The sequence below is a fragment of the Muntiacus reevesi genome, chromosome 5, assembly GCF_963930625.1.
Source record: "Muntiacus reevesi chromosome 5, mMunRee1.1, whole genome shotgun sequence".
Lineage (NCBI taxonomy): Eukaryota > Metazoa > Chordata > Mammalia > Artiodactyla > Cervidae > Muntiacus > Muntiacus reevesi.
In genome coordinates this window covers 114,280,973-114,298,241 of record NC_089253.1, presented here as the reverse complement: position 1 = coordinate 114,298,241, position 17,269 = coordinate 114,280,973, and the positions used below count along the sequence as shown (strand labels likewise).

Here is a 17,269-nt window from a genome sequence, read left to right as displayed (position 1 = left end):
CACCCCTCAGAGCTAGTCAGGAACTGCCAGTCCCGAGATCCGTCGTGAAAATTGCTAAATGCTCCCACGCCTTCTCCCACTTGGCAGAACTTGTTGTTGTCCTGTGGGAACCAGACACTGCTGAGGCATGTTAGTATCCCAATCCGAATCTATACTGAGGGTATAGATTCCTCAGTACCTAGTTGGATGCAGCACGCATAGTTCAGGCTTCAGTAAATTTTGTTGAATGAATGAAAATCCTAATTTACTCTTAACCCGATGTTGGTTGACAGTCCCTGGTAAATGATAGTTGGTGAATGTCCCAATGACAGAAGAGGTTAGAGTATCTCAGGCTAGCACAAAAAATAGTATGCTGTGTCTTCTACATAAAAATGCCCGATACCTCAGGATTCCAAAGACTGTATATTGTTTTACTCACTGCAGTCGTCTGTTTTTGTATTGAAAATTGTAAATACTGATTGTAAATGTATCGAATGGTAAAAGCTGTAAGTCAAACCCATCGGAGCATTTACTTCTCTGTGTACCAAAATTTCTAAGCCTTTGACACTGACCCTTCGCTTTTAAGTAAAATTGCAACCAGAAGAATCAGAGATCAGAACAATTTTAGAAGAAGCATGGTATAGTGAAAAGAAACACTTGTGTTTCTGACAGCTTTGCTATCAGAATGCCTAGCTTGAATTTTGACTCCTTCTCTGCCACTTGCTACTTATATGGCCTTGAATTACTTAATCATTGACCTCCCTGGGCCTCAATTTCCCCATCTGTAAAATGGGATAGTATTGAAGATTTAAGAGAGGATCAGCATGCAGCACCCAGCCCAGTGCTGGACTAAGCGCTCAGCAGGTACTGTTTCAAAAAGCTCGTCCATTGGCCCAAAATGCAGCCGTGCTGTGTGTCTGGTGGGGCAGGGCCTGACTCCAAGTCCCGGGGTGGAATCGTTCAGCCTGCACACTTCACAGACAGCCTCATAGCATAGGAGGAGCGGGCTCTCAGCCTTTGCTGCTGGCTTTGGTCGAGTCACTGCCCTTCTCTGACCTTAGTTTCATCATCTGAGAAGTAAAGGGACGGGGTGTCCTTCCAGCTGTGAAGTTGTAGGTCCAAATGAAAAACCCTCACCGAGTTGTCTGCCAGTCGCCTGGGTGTTCCTGGAGGGTGCAGATTTGGCCTGGTCTTCCTTCTCTGCAGAGCGCCCAGCATATAAGGTTTCCTCGGTGAATGTGCAAAGAGTGAGTTTATGGAACAGCCTAAAACTGGAGATGTATAGTCTTCATCTTCAGCCCGCCAGCTCTCAGCTTGACTTCTAGGATGCTGAGAGCTGCCCTTGGTGATTTTCAGGGTAATACTTCTTACCACAGGTGAGCAGGTGGGCCAGTGGTTGATGTGTCTGAGGCAGGAAAGGACCTTCGCAGCTCTATGGATTCAGGGTCTTGGTCCTCCTGCCTCTCAAGGGGATGGATAGCAGTTAGACTAGCTGTGTAAAGCCTTTCAGATTTACCACCTCACCTTATGAGCGAGGTACCAGATTCAGTGGCTTTTTTTTTTTAGTGGAAGAAAACCACATTGAAGGGACACAGTGATGGGTTCAAGATCCCACACCAGATCTGGGACATAACTGGGGTTAGAGTGCAGATGTCCTGACTCCCATGCAGGTCTGCAGGCTTGCGTCCTTAGAACCTGAGTGGCGCTTTGTGACCTTCAGCCACGGTGGGCAGGTGGGCTGGACTAGATGCTTCAGACTTGACAGTTCAGCTGGTATCTGTTTACACGTGAGACCGATCGGTAAGTAGGGTCTGAACGTAGGATACCTTGTTCAAAAGAAAGATGTTCCAATCACTAAACCAAACATCATCCCAGCTCATTTGTTAACCGTCAAAACTAAAGAGGTGATTTCTATCCGGAAAGAAGCTTTAGCTCATTTTTCCCCTCTCTCTCCCCTTTCTCACCGCAGGTTAACTGTAATGGCTTCACAATCGAAGATGAAGAACTTTCTCATTTGGGATCAGCAATATTTCCTGAGTAGGCTGAGTGTGACTTCATCTTTCCTTTTTACTTATTTAACACTGAATTTTTTTTTTTTAATTTTCAATAACCTCCCTAACTGCATGTGGCAGACATGAAACTCTGAGTGAATTAAATCCCCTTTTTAATTCTGCCAGATTTCAAAATATTTCCCCTGCATTTAAGGATCTGAAGGTAGTAGTTAAGAGAACAGTTGCTTGTTAAGTCCTGCTAGGTAGAGAGCTGTTATTAAAGAATATTTCAGAGTGTGCATAGAAGGAACAACCCAGGCCCTGCTGAGAAATGTGCTTTTCTGCATAGCTGTGGTTCTGGAAACCTTTGGGTTTCTTTCACTCAAAGGGAACCATTAATTGCCAGGAATTGACTGTAGATGTACGTAGAGACTATATAAGCTCCTTCCCCATCTGTCCTTTTTGAAATAAACCAGTATAGAAACAGCACCTTTTGGAAGGACAGTATGCTAAAGTAGTGAACTAGGGATAAATTTCAAAGACCTATAGGATTTTTCTTAACCTCAGGAATATACAAGTAATTCAAGAAAGGCCAGTCAGTTGACCAGTGGAGATCATTATAGCTCTGACTTTAACCTTACAGCCCTGCCAGGCATGACTTTACTGTTATCTGTTTAATGGACAGGGTAGTTTCCCAATACCTCAGTGCCAAACATCAAGCCCTACCTTCACAGATGGAGCAAAGGAGCCCTTCCAGCACCCCCTATCTGAGCCCATCCACACTGGAGATTAGTTTGGTCTAGAGTGATGTCGCTTAATATAAACTACAGGCACCTCTGCCTCTAGGTTGGAGCAGTCGCCAGAAACCCTTAACACCCGTGTGCTGGCCATGGATGGCACTTGAAGCCTACACGTCTATTGCTGCCTGGCTCTGGCATCATATGGGTCCAAAAGAGAAAGCTCTGTTCAGGTGTTATGTCTCTTGAGAAGCTACACAGGCTTTCTTGAACCAGAGAAACAGTGTATTCCCATCATATTACTGTTTCCATGGCCAAAATTGTCTGTGTTTAGAAATTTCGACAGTAAGGGAAGAAATGGTTTCAGGATAGGTTCTTTAGGACTTTTGCCCTTGAGAAAAGGAAGGAGAACTAGAGAAAGGTGACTAGACCTCTTTAGACGGCTTGCGTTGACCACTTCAGCCCTGAAATGGGCCCCAGAATGTCTTCTCTTGTATCTGAAAGAGCGAAGGCCAGGCTCAGCGTGGTGGTGTGTGAGGCTTCACCCCAGCGGCTGCCACGAGAACACAGCACCCGGAGCATGAGTTAGGTCAGGTCTTCTGCCTTCGGGCAGCTCCCCTGCCTTCAAGAGAAAGATAGCCAGTGGTCTATTTTGAGCTCGGTTACTTAATACTTCTTCCCCGGTGGCTCAGAGGTAAAGAATCCACCTGCCGATGCAGGAGTTTGATCCCTGGGTCAGAAAGATCCCCTGGAAAAGGAAATGACCACCCAGCGCATTATTCTTGCCTGGGAAATCCCATGGACAGAGGAGCCCGGTGGCTGCAGTCCATGGGGTCGCAAAGAGTCGGACACGACTTAAGCGACTGAAACAACAACAACAGAGTGTTGAGAACAATGTCTGGTGCGTCTGTTTATCACGTTTCCGAGGGCCTGATTCCCTGTGCGTGACTCTCCAGGAAGCCAGGTAGGCCAGGAAGTAGGGTGGAGACGACCCTTCCGACCCTTCCGGCAGACAAGAGCGGAAACCCCTGCATGTCTGGCCCCAGGCCAGCCACACCCTTCACGGAGACTCTTAGCAGTGGCTTCCCCAGACACAGCAAGCTGGGGGACTCCTTCTGCCTCTTGTTTTTTAATATTCACGGAGCAAACAGGAGAACGGGTTCTGGTCGTGGAGGGTTCAGGCAGGTGACCCCGGCCCCCAGAGCCACTATGCGCGTGGATCTGAGTGCCCCTCTGAGTCCCAGTTTCCAGTTTTAATTGGGGGGGAAAATTCCTTTTGCTGAGAATCATATCAACATTGTGATTTCAAAGGCAGCGTTTTCAGAGATCAAGCACTCTTCCCCTGTAGTTTAGAAATTTCTGTTCTCAGAACTTTGACCTTGATAGAACCAGAAAGCTCAAAGCCCTCGCGTAGGCGACTGTCTGTCCCCACCGTCCCTTGTAAAGTGGCCCGCAAGCAGCAGGAGCGACCAGTGGCCCAATTTTCTGGACGAGGAAATGGAGGTTGTAGAGAGTCAGGCGGGCCCCTCCGGGTCTCTCGGGGGATCCCACACTCTCACTTGAGAAGCCAGCGTCTCCCACGGTGGCGATTTCTCAACATCTGAAGACAGCATGTTAGAAATCATCCTCTGATATAAAACCTGCTTGGCAACGACAGCCCATTTGTCTTGCACAGTGTCTGGTGGAGGAGCAGTTCACTGGGGGTGTTGAGCTTTGAGTCCTGCATCTAACAGGGAGGCATTTGTTGCTGTCACTCTTTTATTATGTGTTATTATTTTTTGCTTCGTTTTTGGCTTACCTATCATTCTTTTGCATTGCAGATTTCACTTTTCAGTATTGTTCAAATCTAAGATGTTAGATCTTGTTATCATCAGTGCATGCAGAACAACCTCTTAGACTCTGATGGCCAGCTCTTAATTGTTTTTTGTGTTTTTTTTTTTAATGTCCTGCAAAGATGCAGTTTCCATAACTTAGCAAGTAAGTGGCCAAGGAGTTACTGAACAGTCCATCTGCCTTCCTGAGAATGTTGGGTTTTCTCTTCTGATTGACAGTGTTGCACTGATGAATCATAGTTGTTGCCCCAATGTCATTGTGACCTACAAGGGGACCCTGGCGGAAGTCAGAGCTGTGCAGGAAATCCACCCGGGAGAGGAGGTGAGTGTGTGGCTGAGGGTGGCTGTGGCGGTGGGTACTGTCCTCGGGTCCTCCAGGGTTCAGGATCAGACCTGTGGCGTGGAGTCCACACGTTCAGCTCCCATTTCGTGCTCACCATGTCCATGTCCACCACACTGAGCGAGTGTTCGTTGCTCAGTCTGTCTGACTCTTGCAATCCCATGGACTGTAGCCCACCAGGCTCCTCTGTCCATGGGATTCTCTACCAAGAATACTGGAGTCGGTTGCCGTGCCCTTCTCCAAGGGATCTTCCCCACCCAGGAACTGAACCCACGTCTCTTACATCTCCTGCAATGGCAGATGTGTTCTTTACCACTAGCGCCACCTGGGAAGCTGTGGCCAAGGGGAAAAAAAAAAAACCAAGGAAGATGAAATTCGATTAAAGTTCCTCACAAAGATTTACAGAGATTTATAGAGAAACGAGATTGCCGAAATGACCAAGATGAAACCTTCGAGGCTGTGAGTTTCCATTGCCAAATAATGGAGTTTACTTTTGATTCATGAATTTCGGCCTGTTTTTCTTCCCCCCAAAGAGGAGAGCAGCCAGCAGCAGCTAACGCGTCACAGCTCCGGATGACACACGGCGCGTTCACATCGCAGCCCGGGCTCACCTGCGCTTGGGCCAGCTCCCTTCCTGGGGGTGGAATTCTGGCGACCAGGGATGCCCACTGGTGCGTGGGGAGAGGCAGTCTGCGGCCAGGGCCGCCTCGAGGTTCCCTCCGCAGCCTCGGGGCAGGGGGCGAGCCTGCGCGGCGGTTCCCTTCTCCCATCCTGCGCCACCCCTTCTCCCATCCTGCGCCACCCCTTCTCCCATCCTGCGCCATGTGGCTCCACGACCACCGCGTCAGGCGTCTCCCCTTGAGATCACTGACCAGCCCTTGCCAGACGTGTGCTATACGTTCTTAAAATAAATCCCGATGTCCACAGCAAGACACTTGAATTTTTAGGCAATGTAATCCCTTTAAATACATTTCATTTTAAGTAATCTGGGTTGGGAAGATCCCCTGGAGAAGGCAATGGCCACCCACTCCCGTATTCTTGCCTGGAGAATTCCATGGATCCAGGAGCCTGGCTGGGCTACAGTCCTTGGGGTCACAAAGAGATGGACACGACTGAGCGACTAACACTACTGTTGTTTTTTAAAGTTATATGTCTGGATATTTAGAATCTTTTCAATATGATGATTAACGTGGCAAATGATCAAAGCCTCCATTTCTCTGGATGGGGTTCAACAAGCCACAGCCAAACTGGGACCCCAGGCCCCATGTACAGATCAGACTTGCTGTCCTGTGTGAAATGCATCCCGCAGGGGGCACCCTGTTAGGGAGCAGGGTGTCTCGGTTTCTGAATGTCTCGTGGAGGCTGCCCCAGCGCCTCCTGTTAAAACAGCGGACACCCGTCAGCCAGAACCCCAGTCCGAACCCCAGTCCGCAGGCCCCCGGCTCGTGGACTGCCCGGAGCACATTGTCACCTGCCCTGGCTGTGTCTGGACCGCGAGCGGTGATGCTGAGCGGCCTCTGTCGCCCTCTGCTGGGCCCTCTGTCTGTTGCACCCCTTGCCCATCAGTCATTTGGAAGCGCCGAGGTGGGCTCTGGCCACCGGGTGGGACAGGGCTCCTTCCTGTGGTTTTGCCCTCCTGCTGTCACAAACAAATTCAGCCTCCGCCTTTGGGGGGAAGCTGCTGCTTTGGGGGTGACCTGCCCTTCGGAGGGGAGGAAGCCATTTCCCGGGGTGTCGGATGAGCCACAGGGCCTCTGTTTCTGCGCTCCGGGCTGGGGGGAGCTCGGGGCACCTGCGAGCACCCAGCCTGCGCGGGTCCCCCGCCCCAGCCTGCCTGCCTGCCAGCGCCCGAGGTGACTGGCACAGTGACGCTCTGGGACACCCATCTGTTCCGTCAGACGTCTGCCTGATGGTGTGGGACAAGCCGCCAGTGCAGTCCCGGGGAGTAGATAATGGGCAGTTAAATGCCGGCCTCCTCCGTATGCTCCAGGTCTCAGTTACAGAGACTGCTGGGGAAAAAGCAAGGACAGGACGACTTGATGAGCCCAAAGGTACGACTTTTCCAGGTTTTCTGACCCGGCTGGGAAAGGCGGCAGCGGGCTGGTGGCCTAGGAGCTGTGTCCTCCTGCACTGACCGGTCCCGGCCTGCTGAGCCGACTTCCTGCTCCATCGCCAGCTGATGGCAGGATACAGGGAAACGTGTGTGTGTGTGTGTGTGTGTGTCCACATATGTGTGTTCATGCTCCCCCGCCACCCACCCAGCAGTGCATGTGAGCCATCCCAGGTTGTAAGATAAAAAACGCCTAACAGAGGCCAAGAGGACACAGCGCAGGACCCATCCCAAGGCTGATCAGACTCTTCGCCGACGGTGGCCTTTGCTTCTGTACCCGAGACAAGGGCATCTGCTACTGGGCCAGAGCCCAGCCCGCTCTCTGCGAGGAAGGAGGCAGGGCTGCTCTGAACCCTCCAGCTCACCACCTCAGGGACCCTTTGATTCTGCAAGAGGAGGCGGACACTAGCGGTGGCAGTTTGGGAGTTCAGTGTGTTGCAGGGTGAAGAGTGTGCTGAGCTGTGGCCCTCCTCACAGTCACCATCAGGAGTGTTTGCAGAGCCAAACAGGGAGGACCCGTGTGAGCTGGCCTGATCAAACAGGCCTTCAGATCCCCTTGGGTTTTTATCGGGCTTCTCTGGTGTCTCAGACGGTAAAGAATCTGCCTGCAATGCAGGAGACCGGGGTTTGATCCCTGGATCCTGGAGAAGGAAATGGCAACCCACTCCAGAGTTCCTGCCTGCAGAATTCCATGGATGGGGAGCCGGGTGGGCAGCAGTTCTTGGGTTGCAAAGAGTCCGGACATGACTGAACAAACTGATGCTTTCACTGTTTCACTTTAGGTTTTCACCAGCTACATTGACCTCCTGTACCCAACAGAAGATAGGAATGACCGGTTAAGAGACTCTTATTTCTTCACCTGTGAATGCCAGGAGTGTACCACCAAAGATAAGGTCAGCACCTCCTCCCAGCCCAGATGCTGACTCGACTGTCTCTCAGGACCTTTCTGCCAAGCGAGTGACCCTCCTGAGTTGGGCGTCTCCTCCTGTTGTGTTTTTGAGCCTTTAAACCTGCTTTACTAGCGTAGCCCAAGGGGATCCAGTCAGACCGGGTCTCTGTTCCAACTTGATTCTCAGAGCCGATGAAAACATTTCCATCACATTGTACAAATAAGAGGAGGATTTGCCAGAATGCAGTTTCTTTAAAAGAAACGGCTGCTCCAAAGAGAGGGAAGGGAGAAAGATGGGTAGAGTGGTCCGCCCACGAGGAGATGGATAGCATTCTCCAGCTTTCCCACCTCTTCGCCAGACTCCACAGAATTTTCTCGGACATCACCCAGATTACCTTGTCAGTGCCATCCCTCCTTATTCTATTCTCTTCATAGATGTGTGAACAGACATATCTGCCAACAGTAAATATATCAAGGCAGGTGTCCTGCCTCGATAAGGAGCACATCCAAACTGAATAGTTTTGTCTTTCTGTGAGCAGGTAATGAATATTGAACTTTGCTGAGACCCTCTGCCTGATTCCCTCTCATTCTTAGGTAACCTTAGAAGGGGCAAGCCTGTACCTCTGTGTGGGAAAATGTGCTATTTGAGAGATTTGCACATCAGGATGGCTTCCGTGGGAAGTAACCTGTGGACATTTCCCTCAGGATAAGGCCAAGGTGGAAATCCGGAAGCTCAACGACCCCCCGAAGGCAGAAACCATCCGCGACATGGTCAGATACGCGCGCAATGTCATTGAGGAGTTCCGGCGAGCCAAGCATTACAAATATATCCTTTGCGACCTTCCCCGTCTCACAGGGGGCGTTGGCGAGCTGGGCCCCAGAAGCAGGGGAAGGGTGGGTTTCTGAGTGTTGAAGGCAGGACGTTTCCCATCAAAGGATGGCCAGGGCGAAGACTTAACTGGCCGTCCACGACCTGCAGTCAACTACGTCAGTGTTTCCTAATGTTGCCCTCATCTTGTTTCCCTTTGTTGGACTGGTTTGCTCAGGAGCTCATCCTGGTGGAAGGCTTTTATTTTCTAGAAGTGGAGAACAGTTCCTTGAAGACCCTCACTGATTGGGTATCTTCCTTTGGGCAAGGCACCTGGGGGTTTAGCTCTGTAACAGGTGGAAACAGGCTTATAGGTAGCAGGTCGTTTGCCCAGGGCACACCGTTCAGCAGGGCATGTCTAGGGTTTTGCCCCAGGTTTGCCAGCACAATCCATATTCTTAACCACTATATTATAGCGTTTTCTTGGGTTACGTTTGAACTGAAGAAAGAAAATCAGAGGAAATTAAAGAAAGGCACTTTTTTTTTTTTCCTGAGTGTAACAAAGAACTTTCCCATGTTGGAGAAAGCTTCCTTAAGAGCTTTAGTGAAAGTTCCCAGCTTGGGTGAGGATTTAGATTTAACCAGAAGATTGAAGATTTTTTTTTATTCTAATCACCATTGTTCACAGCTGAAGGAAGCCTGTGTTCCCTGTGGCTAAAATTCTTTAGTTGTGTTTAACAGCTGAGGTCTTCCATTTTTCCTAGTTTTTTTCCTTCCAGAAAAATACATGAGTCCTTTCACTTGCTTGGTTTTCTGTAATTTACTTTTTCAGAGGGTGCAGAATCCCAGGGACGGGGGAGCCTGGTGGGTTGCTGTCTCTGGGGTCGCACAGAGTCGGACACGACTGAAGTGACTTAGCAGCAGCAGCAGCGGGGGGTAGAGTGGACAAAATAGTAACTCCTCGCCCCATTTCTGCCCTTGGGAAGCCTCCTCGCTGAACTGCCAGGCCTGTCGGTTCCTTGACTCCACAGCACCCCCTAGTGAGCTTCTGGAGATCTGCGAGCTGAGCCAGGAGAAGATGAGCTGCGTGTTCGAGGACAGCAACGTGTACATGCTGCACATGATGTACCAGGCCATGGGCGTCTGCTTGTACATGCAGGACTGGGAGGGAGCCCTGCGCTACGGACAGAAAATCATCCAGCCCTACAGGTGATTGCGCTGGCTCTTCGCATCAGCGTAGCTCGTTGTAGAATTGGGTGGCTTGAAACGCGTCCGTTGGCCCTTCTCTCTTCACGCTCTCATGTTGGAGCGGGCCAGGAGCAGCCTTCTCTCCTCTCCATGACATCTGCAGGTGCAGGCTCTGGGTGCTTCCCCTGGGCCCAGCCTGAGCCCTCCACCACCTGGAAGAGACACCCAGGGAGGCAGGTTGAGGTGACACCGGGTCGGGGGGGAGGGCTGGGGCAGGAGCCCTCCGAGGACCCGTCCTGGGTGCTCTGTTCATTGGAGTTAATTTAGACCAGTGTGAAAAAGCACCAGTTGGTTTCTTTTCCTTGCTGTGCCTTTTAAGTTAAATGGCACTGAGTAATTGGTTAGCAGTGGTCTCAGAAACGCTTTTTTTCCATCTTCCTTCTTTTGCTTTTATTAAAGTGCAGCCTCCGTTTGCACCAGCTTCCCTGGTGGCTCAGATGGTAAAGAATCTGCCTGCAATGTGGGAGAACTGGGTTCATCCCCTGGATTGGGAAGATCCCCTGGAGAAGGGCATGGCAACCCCCTCCAGCACTGTTGCCTAGAGAATCCCAAGGACAGAGGAACCTGGCGGGCTGCAGTCCATGGGGTTGCAAAGAGTCAGACACAACTGAGCGACTTTCACTCACTCACTCAGTTTGCAAATGAGGAAACTCTGGGACTGCTGGTTGCAGTTATTTAATATTCTCCCATAGATTTGATTAAAGTAAGTTGGATTTTAACCTGTAGTAATAATGAATGTTAATCATGGGGAGGTTTCCTGTCGAGAGGGTTAGTAAGCCTTAAAGTGGATGACAGGAGGCGGCTCTGACTAGCTGCTTCAGGGCCCGGCTGACCTAGATCAGATCACCCGGGTGCTTGTTAAACACATTTATGTTAAACTTCACAGAGTCTCTTCAAGACCAAGCGGCTTCGGGTCTCTTGGCATCGCACCTGAAATCTCTTGTGCGTCAGAGGCACCCTGGTGCTTTTGCTTAGCCCTCAGTACTCCTTCAAGTTCTAAGTCGGGGCTGTAACTGTCTGATCTGAATCTCCACTGCCCACTTGGCCCTCCACTTACCCCACAGTGCCCTGATGAGCCAGCAGGGGGAGCCCACGGGGCAGCCAGCTCCTAAAATCTGCTCCTGGAAACAGAATTTGATCCTGTGGGGATAATCTCACAGCCTGTCTTTCCTGAGATGGGTGAGGAAGTCCATGCACACTTCCCCCGTGAGATCTGTAGGGGGAGAGAGAACCTGTGTGAATCTTGGCCTTGTGGTTGCTCTCCTAGCGGGGCTTGACCTGCTCCACCCTCCGTTAGCTTAGGGGAGCCCCTCTGGGAGGCCCAGCCCTGCCTTCCTGGGTCACTGTGCCATGCTTAAGTGGCTCAGTCGTGTCTGACTCTCTGCGACCCCACGGACTGCAGCCCACCAGGCTCCTCTGTCCATGGAATTCTCTAGGCAAGAATACTGGAGTGGGTTGCCATTCCCCTCTCCAGGGGATCTTCCCGACCCAGGAGTCCAGCCAGGGTCTCCTGCATTGCGGGCGGATTCTTTACCAGCTGAGCTACCAGGGAAGAATTTGATACTGTGGGGATCCCCAGGGATTCCCCATGCCTGGGAATACAGCTTGAATGTGTCTATGGACTTTGAGGACACAGCAGATAGCACAGACCAGCCTGTAAATAAACACCTCCAGCTCATACCTCCCCATCCCCAAAAGCCTCCTGGGCTCTCTTCATAGGGGGATGGCTCTTTCCTAGGCAGGCCCCATCAGTCAGCCTTCAGTTGAAACCAGAAAGAGAAGACCTCCTGTATACAAGCCCTCTCTTGGGAAACGGAGAAAAGAAGGAGGAGGTTTGACTTTAGAGAGCTTATAATGTTGCTAAACCAAATGACATCATAGAGTGTGACAGAAAGCTGAGGTCCTGATTCACTGGTGTGTGTGTATCTTTAAGCATACTGTCTTTTTAACGTGAGGGCATATTCATAAAGAGGGAATTTACCTTTTCTTTTTTTTTTTTTTTTTTTTGCTGTGCTGGGTCTTCATTGCAGTGAGCGAGCTTTCTCTAGTTGTGGCATGCGGGTTCTCTAGTTGAGGTACACAAGCTTAGCTGCCCCAAGACAATGTGGGATGTTACTTCCCCGACCAGGGATCAAATCTGTGTCCTATGTGTTGGAAGGTAGATTCTAACCACTGGGCCATCAAGGAAGTTCCAGGAATTTATTTTAAAAGATGTTTTTCCCAATGCCCTGCAGCAGGCGCACCTGAAACAAAAATCTGAGGCCAGGATTGAATGTTGTGTTTATTCATGTCTTTATGTAGGATCGCCCCTGTAGGTTTTATGTGGTTTTTCAGAAGCACACAAACTGTGTTTTAAAAGGAGGCGCATCCACAGTGAGTAGGCAGGGTTGAACCATCCCCGTCTCCCACCCGGCGCCTGCCAGGGTCTGGCGGAGCTGGCTGCTGTGGACAGTGTGGCCGTCAGCGGGGCAGCCACAGGCTCACTGCGTCTAGCCTGTGGCCTCTCCGCGGCCAGTACAAGGCGGCCTGTTGTCTTCTCTTCTTCCAGTAAGCACTACCCTCTGTACTCCCTCAACGTGGCCTCCATGTGGCTGAAGCTAGGAAGGCTGTACATGGGCCTGGAGAAGAAAGCTGCTGGGGAGAGAGCCCTGAAGAAGGTGCGTGTGTGCTGCAAGGCGGGGCTGCCCACTGCCCTGCACGTCCATTTCCTGCGGGACGCGGGTGACTGATGGAGTCACGGAGAGTGACCAGCCCTTAGCCACCCTCCGGCCGTGGGAGTGGGCAGAGGTGGGTTTGCAGGCGGCAGGGGACGAAGTAATTACGCCTTTGGCAGCTTTGCGTCCTGACCCTCCTGTTGAGAAAGGTATGTCCACATTGTGGCTACAGGCTCACGGCTGTGGAGGAGCGGGTGCTGCCCCTGTCCCCTGGGAAGCCATGGCAGTGCTAAATACGACCATGCTAAGAGGCCAGCATTATTAAAATGTCTTTTCTGGTCCACTATAACAGATAAAAAGAAAAGAAAAAGAAAGAAGGCCAAGGATAGGTCAGAAGACTGTGGTGAAGGAATTCTCCACATTTCTGCTCTTCAGGGTTTATAGATTCATGATGCCTAATTGTGGCGAAGTCAAGGCATTTGGGCCTGGAGAGGCCCTCAGTGTGGGAATTATGCTTTTGCAGTTTTTAAAATGAACTTAATAATCATTGACAGTGCTCATTGAGTACGGTTACATGCCAGGACCTTCACATGGGTTTTTTCTTTTAATCCTCAAAAAAATGCGATAGGCTTTCCCAGTGAACAAATTGAGATTCAAGCAGGTTAAGTAATTTGTTGAGGGTACATGGTGAGGTTCTCATTCAAACTGGGGTCTTTCTGAGTTGAAAGCTTCAAGTCCACCCACTCAGGCTGGGACTAACACACGGGGAGACCCAGGACCCTGGGCGCGGTGTCTGCTGGCTGCCCTGTTCCCGGTGGGTGAGGGCGCCAGGCCGTGCCCCTTACCTTACGGAAGCACAGTCACCATCCTGAGCATCGCTTCTCATTGCTCTTTCTATGGCGGCCAATAGCTGATGAAATACAGTCTTTGGGACAGTCGTTATTTATGGAGAAGCCAGAAGTTGATCAACTATAACCTTTGGGACAGTCTCTTTGTACCATTAAGAGAAACACCTTTGTAAAAGTTGCGGTCGTGGACCAGGCCTGGATGCCAAACCCTCCAGGTTCCCCAAACCTCCCCCGTACACTATACGGGAAGAAAGAGTATGGTCCCACGTGGGGGATGGAAGCGCCAGGGCCGACCCAGCCTGGGCATGGGAGTTAAAGATCAAATATTCTGTTTTTGAACCACAGAATTGGTTTTTCTAAGATGATGTTTATTGCCTCAGTGAGGTTGGAAGAACATTAACCAGTTAGGTCTCAGTTGTAGAGTAAGTACACTAACTGCAGATCCCTGAAGGATAGAGTGGATCTGAGGAACATGAGTCCTGACATGAATGCAGGGGGTGAGGAGAGACATTTAAATCAGGTGATTCCTGAAGGCTTGCACTCCTGTTGGTTTGAGATCTAGGAAAAGAATAGTAGAATAGAAAGGAAGGCCGGTCAAGAGTCACAAGCCGTCAAAAATTCCCTGTTTGAGGGAATGGGAATAATTTAAGTTTTTCTATCTGTGAGTAATACTTTTGAACACAGAAGAGCAAGATAAATTGTTATGGATTACATTAGATATGTAATTCCTATATGCCAGGCACTGTTCTAAACACTTGATGTGTATCAACAACTCTGAGAGGGATGTATTGCTCCTGTTTTGTTATTACAAATAGATGAGGAAACTGAGGCACAGAGTAGTTAAGTAAATTGCCCAAGGTCACACAGCTAGGAAGGATGGAGCCACTATAAACTGTCTCATTTGAAAGAAACCTTATTAAATATATTCTCTCTGGATTCCTCATATGAAACTTGTGCCTATTTTTAAGTTTTTAAAGAATACATAAAAGAGGTAAGCATACACTTTTCAAAAGGAAAAAATTATTTAGTCATGTCTTAACACATTAGTGATGTAAACTAAAACCAGAAAGGTTTTTCCCTAAATCATTTCTCTGTCATTTCTTCAGATACTGAAGAATGTTTTCCTCGACAGTAGAGACTGGGTGACTAGTTAGATATGAGACAGTCTTGTCTTTTTCCTTTTTTAAAAGGAAAAAAAAAACCAGACTGGAGGAGAACACAGGCTCTGAAAGCCACTTTGTATCCTGCACCTTCAAGCAGAGACGTCAGGCCTGAATTAAAGTCAGCCTAGGGGAGGGATGGGGGGCTGGCTTCAAACTCTCACCCCCTGTTCCTCTCTCTCCTAGGCCATCGCCATCATGGAAGTAGCTCATGGCAAAGACCATCCGTACATTTCCGAGATCAAACAGGAAATCGAGAGCCACTGAACCTATGCTGACATTTTAGTTTTTATTTAAATCCTAGTGCAGAAACCTTCAAGGATTTGACTATTTCAAATCATTCACGTCATGCCAGCATTTCTGTAAACTCGCTGAATGAAGTCATGACTTGCACTTAAACCTTACACGTGGCTTACTTGGACATGGATCTTACTCTTTGACTTAAAATATCAAATTCATTTTTGAATGCTTTTTTCCCCCCTAAGACATCATGGCATGGTTTCATATATTATACTTCAGACAGATTGTGTTTAAAACTGTATTTTTCCCTTCATGACTACTGTAATGTTCTGGACAAACGTGAATGATGAAAGAGAATAAAAAAGATAATAGTAGTTGAAGTTTGTGTTTTCCTCTGTTGGGTGAAAGTGAAAGTCGCTCAGTCATGTTTGATTCTTTGCCACCCCGTGAACTGTAGCCCACCAGGCTCCTCTGTGGGATTCTCCAGGCAAGAATACTGGAATGGGTTGCCATTCCTTCCACCAGGGGATCTTCCCAACCAAGAGATCGAGCCCACGTCTCCCACACTTCAGGCAGATTCTCTACCATCTGAGTAACGAAGGAAGCCACCTCTGTTGGTTGGGGGAACATGAGCAACATCACTAGATGGACAAAGGTCCATCTAGTCAAAGCTATGGTTTTTTCCAGTAGTCATGTACAGATGTAAGAGTTGGACCATAAAGAAGGCTGAGCACTGAAAAATTGATGCTTTTGAGCTGTGATGCTGGAGAAGACTCTTGAACGTCCCTTGGACAGCAAGGAGATCAAACCAGTCAATCCCAAAGGAAATCAACCCTGAATATTCATTGGAAAGACTAATGCTGAAGCTGAAGCTCCAATACTTTGGCCACCTGCTGCAAAGAGCCGACTTATTGGAAAAGACCCTGATGCAGGGAAAGATTCAGGGCAGGAAGAGAGGACGACAACAGTAGATGAGATGGTTGGATGGCATCATTGATGCAACGGACATCATGAGTTTGAGCAAACTCCGGGAGATTGTGAAGGACAGGGAAGCCTGGCGTGCTGCAGTCCATGGGGTCACAAAGAGTCAGACAAGATTTAGTGACTGGACAACTAGTGTATTTTTCATTTCAGTTATTGTATTCTTCATCTCTGGTTTTCTTTATTCTCTAATTTTTTGTTAAAAACTTGTGACTTCTTGCTCTGTGCATCCATTCTTCTTCCGAGTTCTTTACAGTCATTACTCTGAATGCTTTCTCTGTAGATTGCCTTTCTCCACTTCACTTAGTTCTTCTGCCATCTTCGTCTCGTTCCTTTGTCTGGAACATCTTCCTCTACCACTTCCTCTTGTCTGAATTGCTGTTTGTATTTTATGTGCATGGTAGCTTAGTTAGGTTTCTCGACCTTGGAGAAGTGGCCCTCTGTAGGAGACGTCCTGTTTCCCAGCAGAACATTCCGCCTCTTGTTGCCCAAGCTGTATGCTCTAGGAGTTCCCCCTAAGAGGTCGTGTATCCTTCTTTTGGGGGGCTATGTGGGTGGACTGGTAAGTTTGGCCCCTAGTCTGGTTGGTTGCCATCCCTGCCTTGTATGGATGCTGCTGGCTGCTGGTTAGTGGGGCCTGGTCTTGAGGCAGCTGAATGCAGAACCCTTGGGGGCCTTGGGTTGGTGCTGGGTCACTGGTGGGCAGGGTCAGGGCCCAGAAGATGCCAGGGCCGTTGCCTGCCCACTGGTGGCTGAAGCCAGGTGCCGGATTTAGTGCTGGCCTACTGGTAGGCAGAGCTGAGTCCTGGAGTTTGGTTACGGGGCTCGGAGAGCCCAGAGCTGTTGTCGGATTGCTGGCAGCGCTGGGGGAGACCCAATTCCTGGGTCTGGTTACTGGAGACGGGTTACTGACACAGTTGAGTGTGGGGTCTGGGGTGTCTCAAAGCTTGTGTTGCCCTGCTAGTGGGCAGTGATAGGGACCAGCTGACTCCAGGATAGGGTCTGGCCTCTCTTGGGTGGACTCATTCCATTGCAAGATTGTGGTTTTCTTTGGTGTGGTGTCTGCCCCCTGGTGAGTAAGGCTGGTCTCGAGGCTAGAGCAGGGCTGGGGCCTGTCCACTGGCGGATGGAGGTGGGTGCTGGACTCCTGGTGGGCAGGGCCCAGTCTAAAGGTGTGTCGAGAGGTGGCTGTGGGCTCAGGAAGCTTCTAGGCAGCCTGTGTGGTAATGAATGAGGCTGTCACTCCCCAGTTAGCTGGTTGGCCCGAGGCAGCCCAGCGCTGGCCCCTACAGGCTGTTGCATGGGGCTGAGTTTTGGCACTAATGAGCTGGAGGCAGGATCCCACGATGGCACCTGCTCCAATGTCCACGTGGTAGACCGCCCCTCAGGACGGCTGCCGCCAGCGCCCACATCCGCAGGATAAGCCACGGCCATCCCTGCCTCTCAAGGCCT

General features: G+C 49.9%; 1 protein-coding gene across 2 annotated transcripts in view; it reads left to right on the top strand.

Moving 5' to 3' along the window:
* SMYD2 (SET and MYND domain containing 2) overlaps positions 1-15,216 on the top strand; it is a 50,815-nt gene extending 35,599 nt beyond the window's left edge. For both annotated transcript variants that reach the window (XM_065936220.1, XM_065936221.1), the window contains 7 exons: positions 1,949-2,016; positions 4,759-4,861; positions 7,772-7,882; positions 8,584-8,704; positions 9,721-9,895; positions 12,483-12,591; positions 14,783-15,216. In XM_065936220.1, coding sequence (XP_065792292.1) covers positions 1,949-2,016; positions 4,759-4,861; positions 7,772-7,882; positions 8,584-8,704; positions 9,721-9,895; positions 12,483-12,591; positions 14,783-14,863 — 768 coding nt within the window. In that variant the 3' untranslated portion in view covers positions 14,864-15,216. The remainder of the gene's footprint in view (positions 1-1,948; positions 2,017-4,758; positions 4,862-7,771; positions 7,883-8,583; positions 8,705-9,720; positions 9,896-12,482; positions 12,592-14,782) is intronic.
* Positions 15,217-17,269: the final 2,053 nt, after the last annotated feature.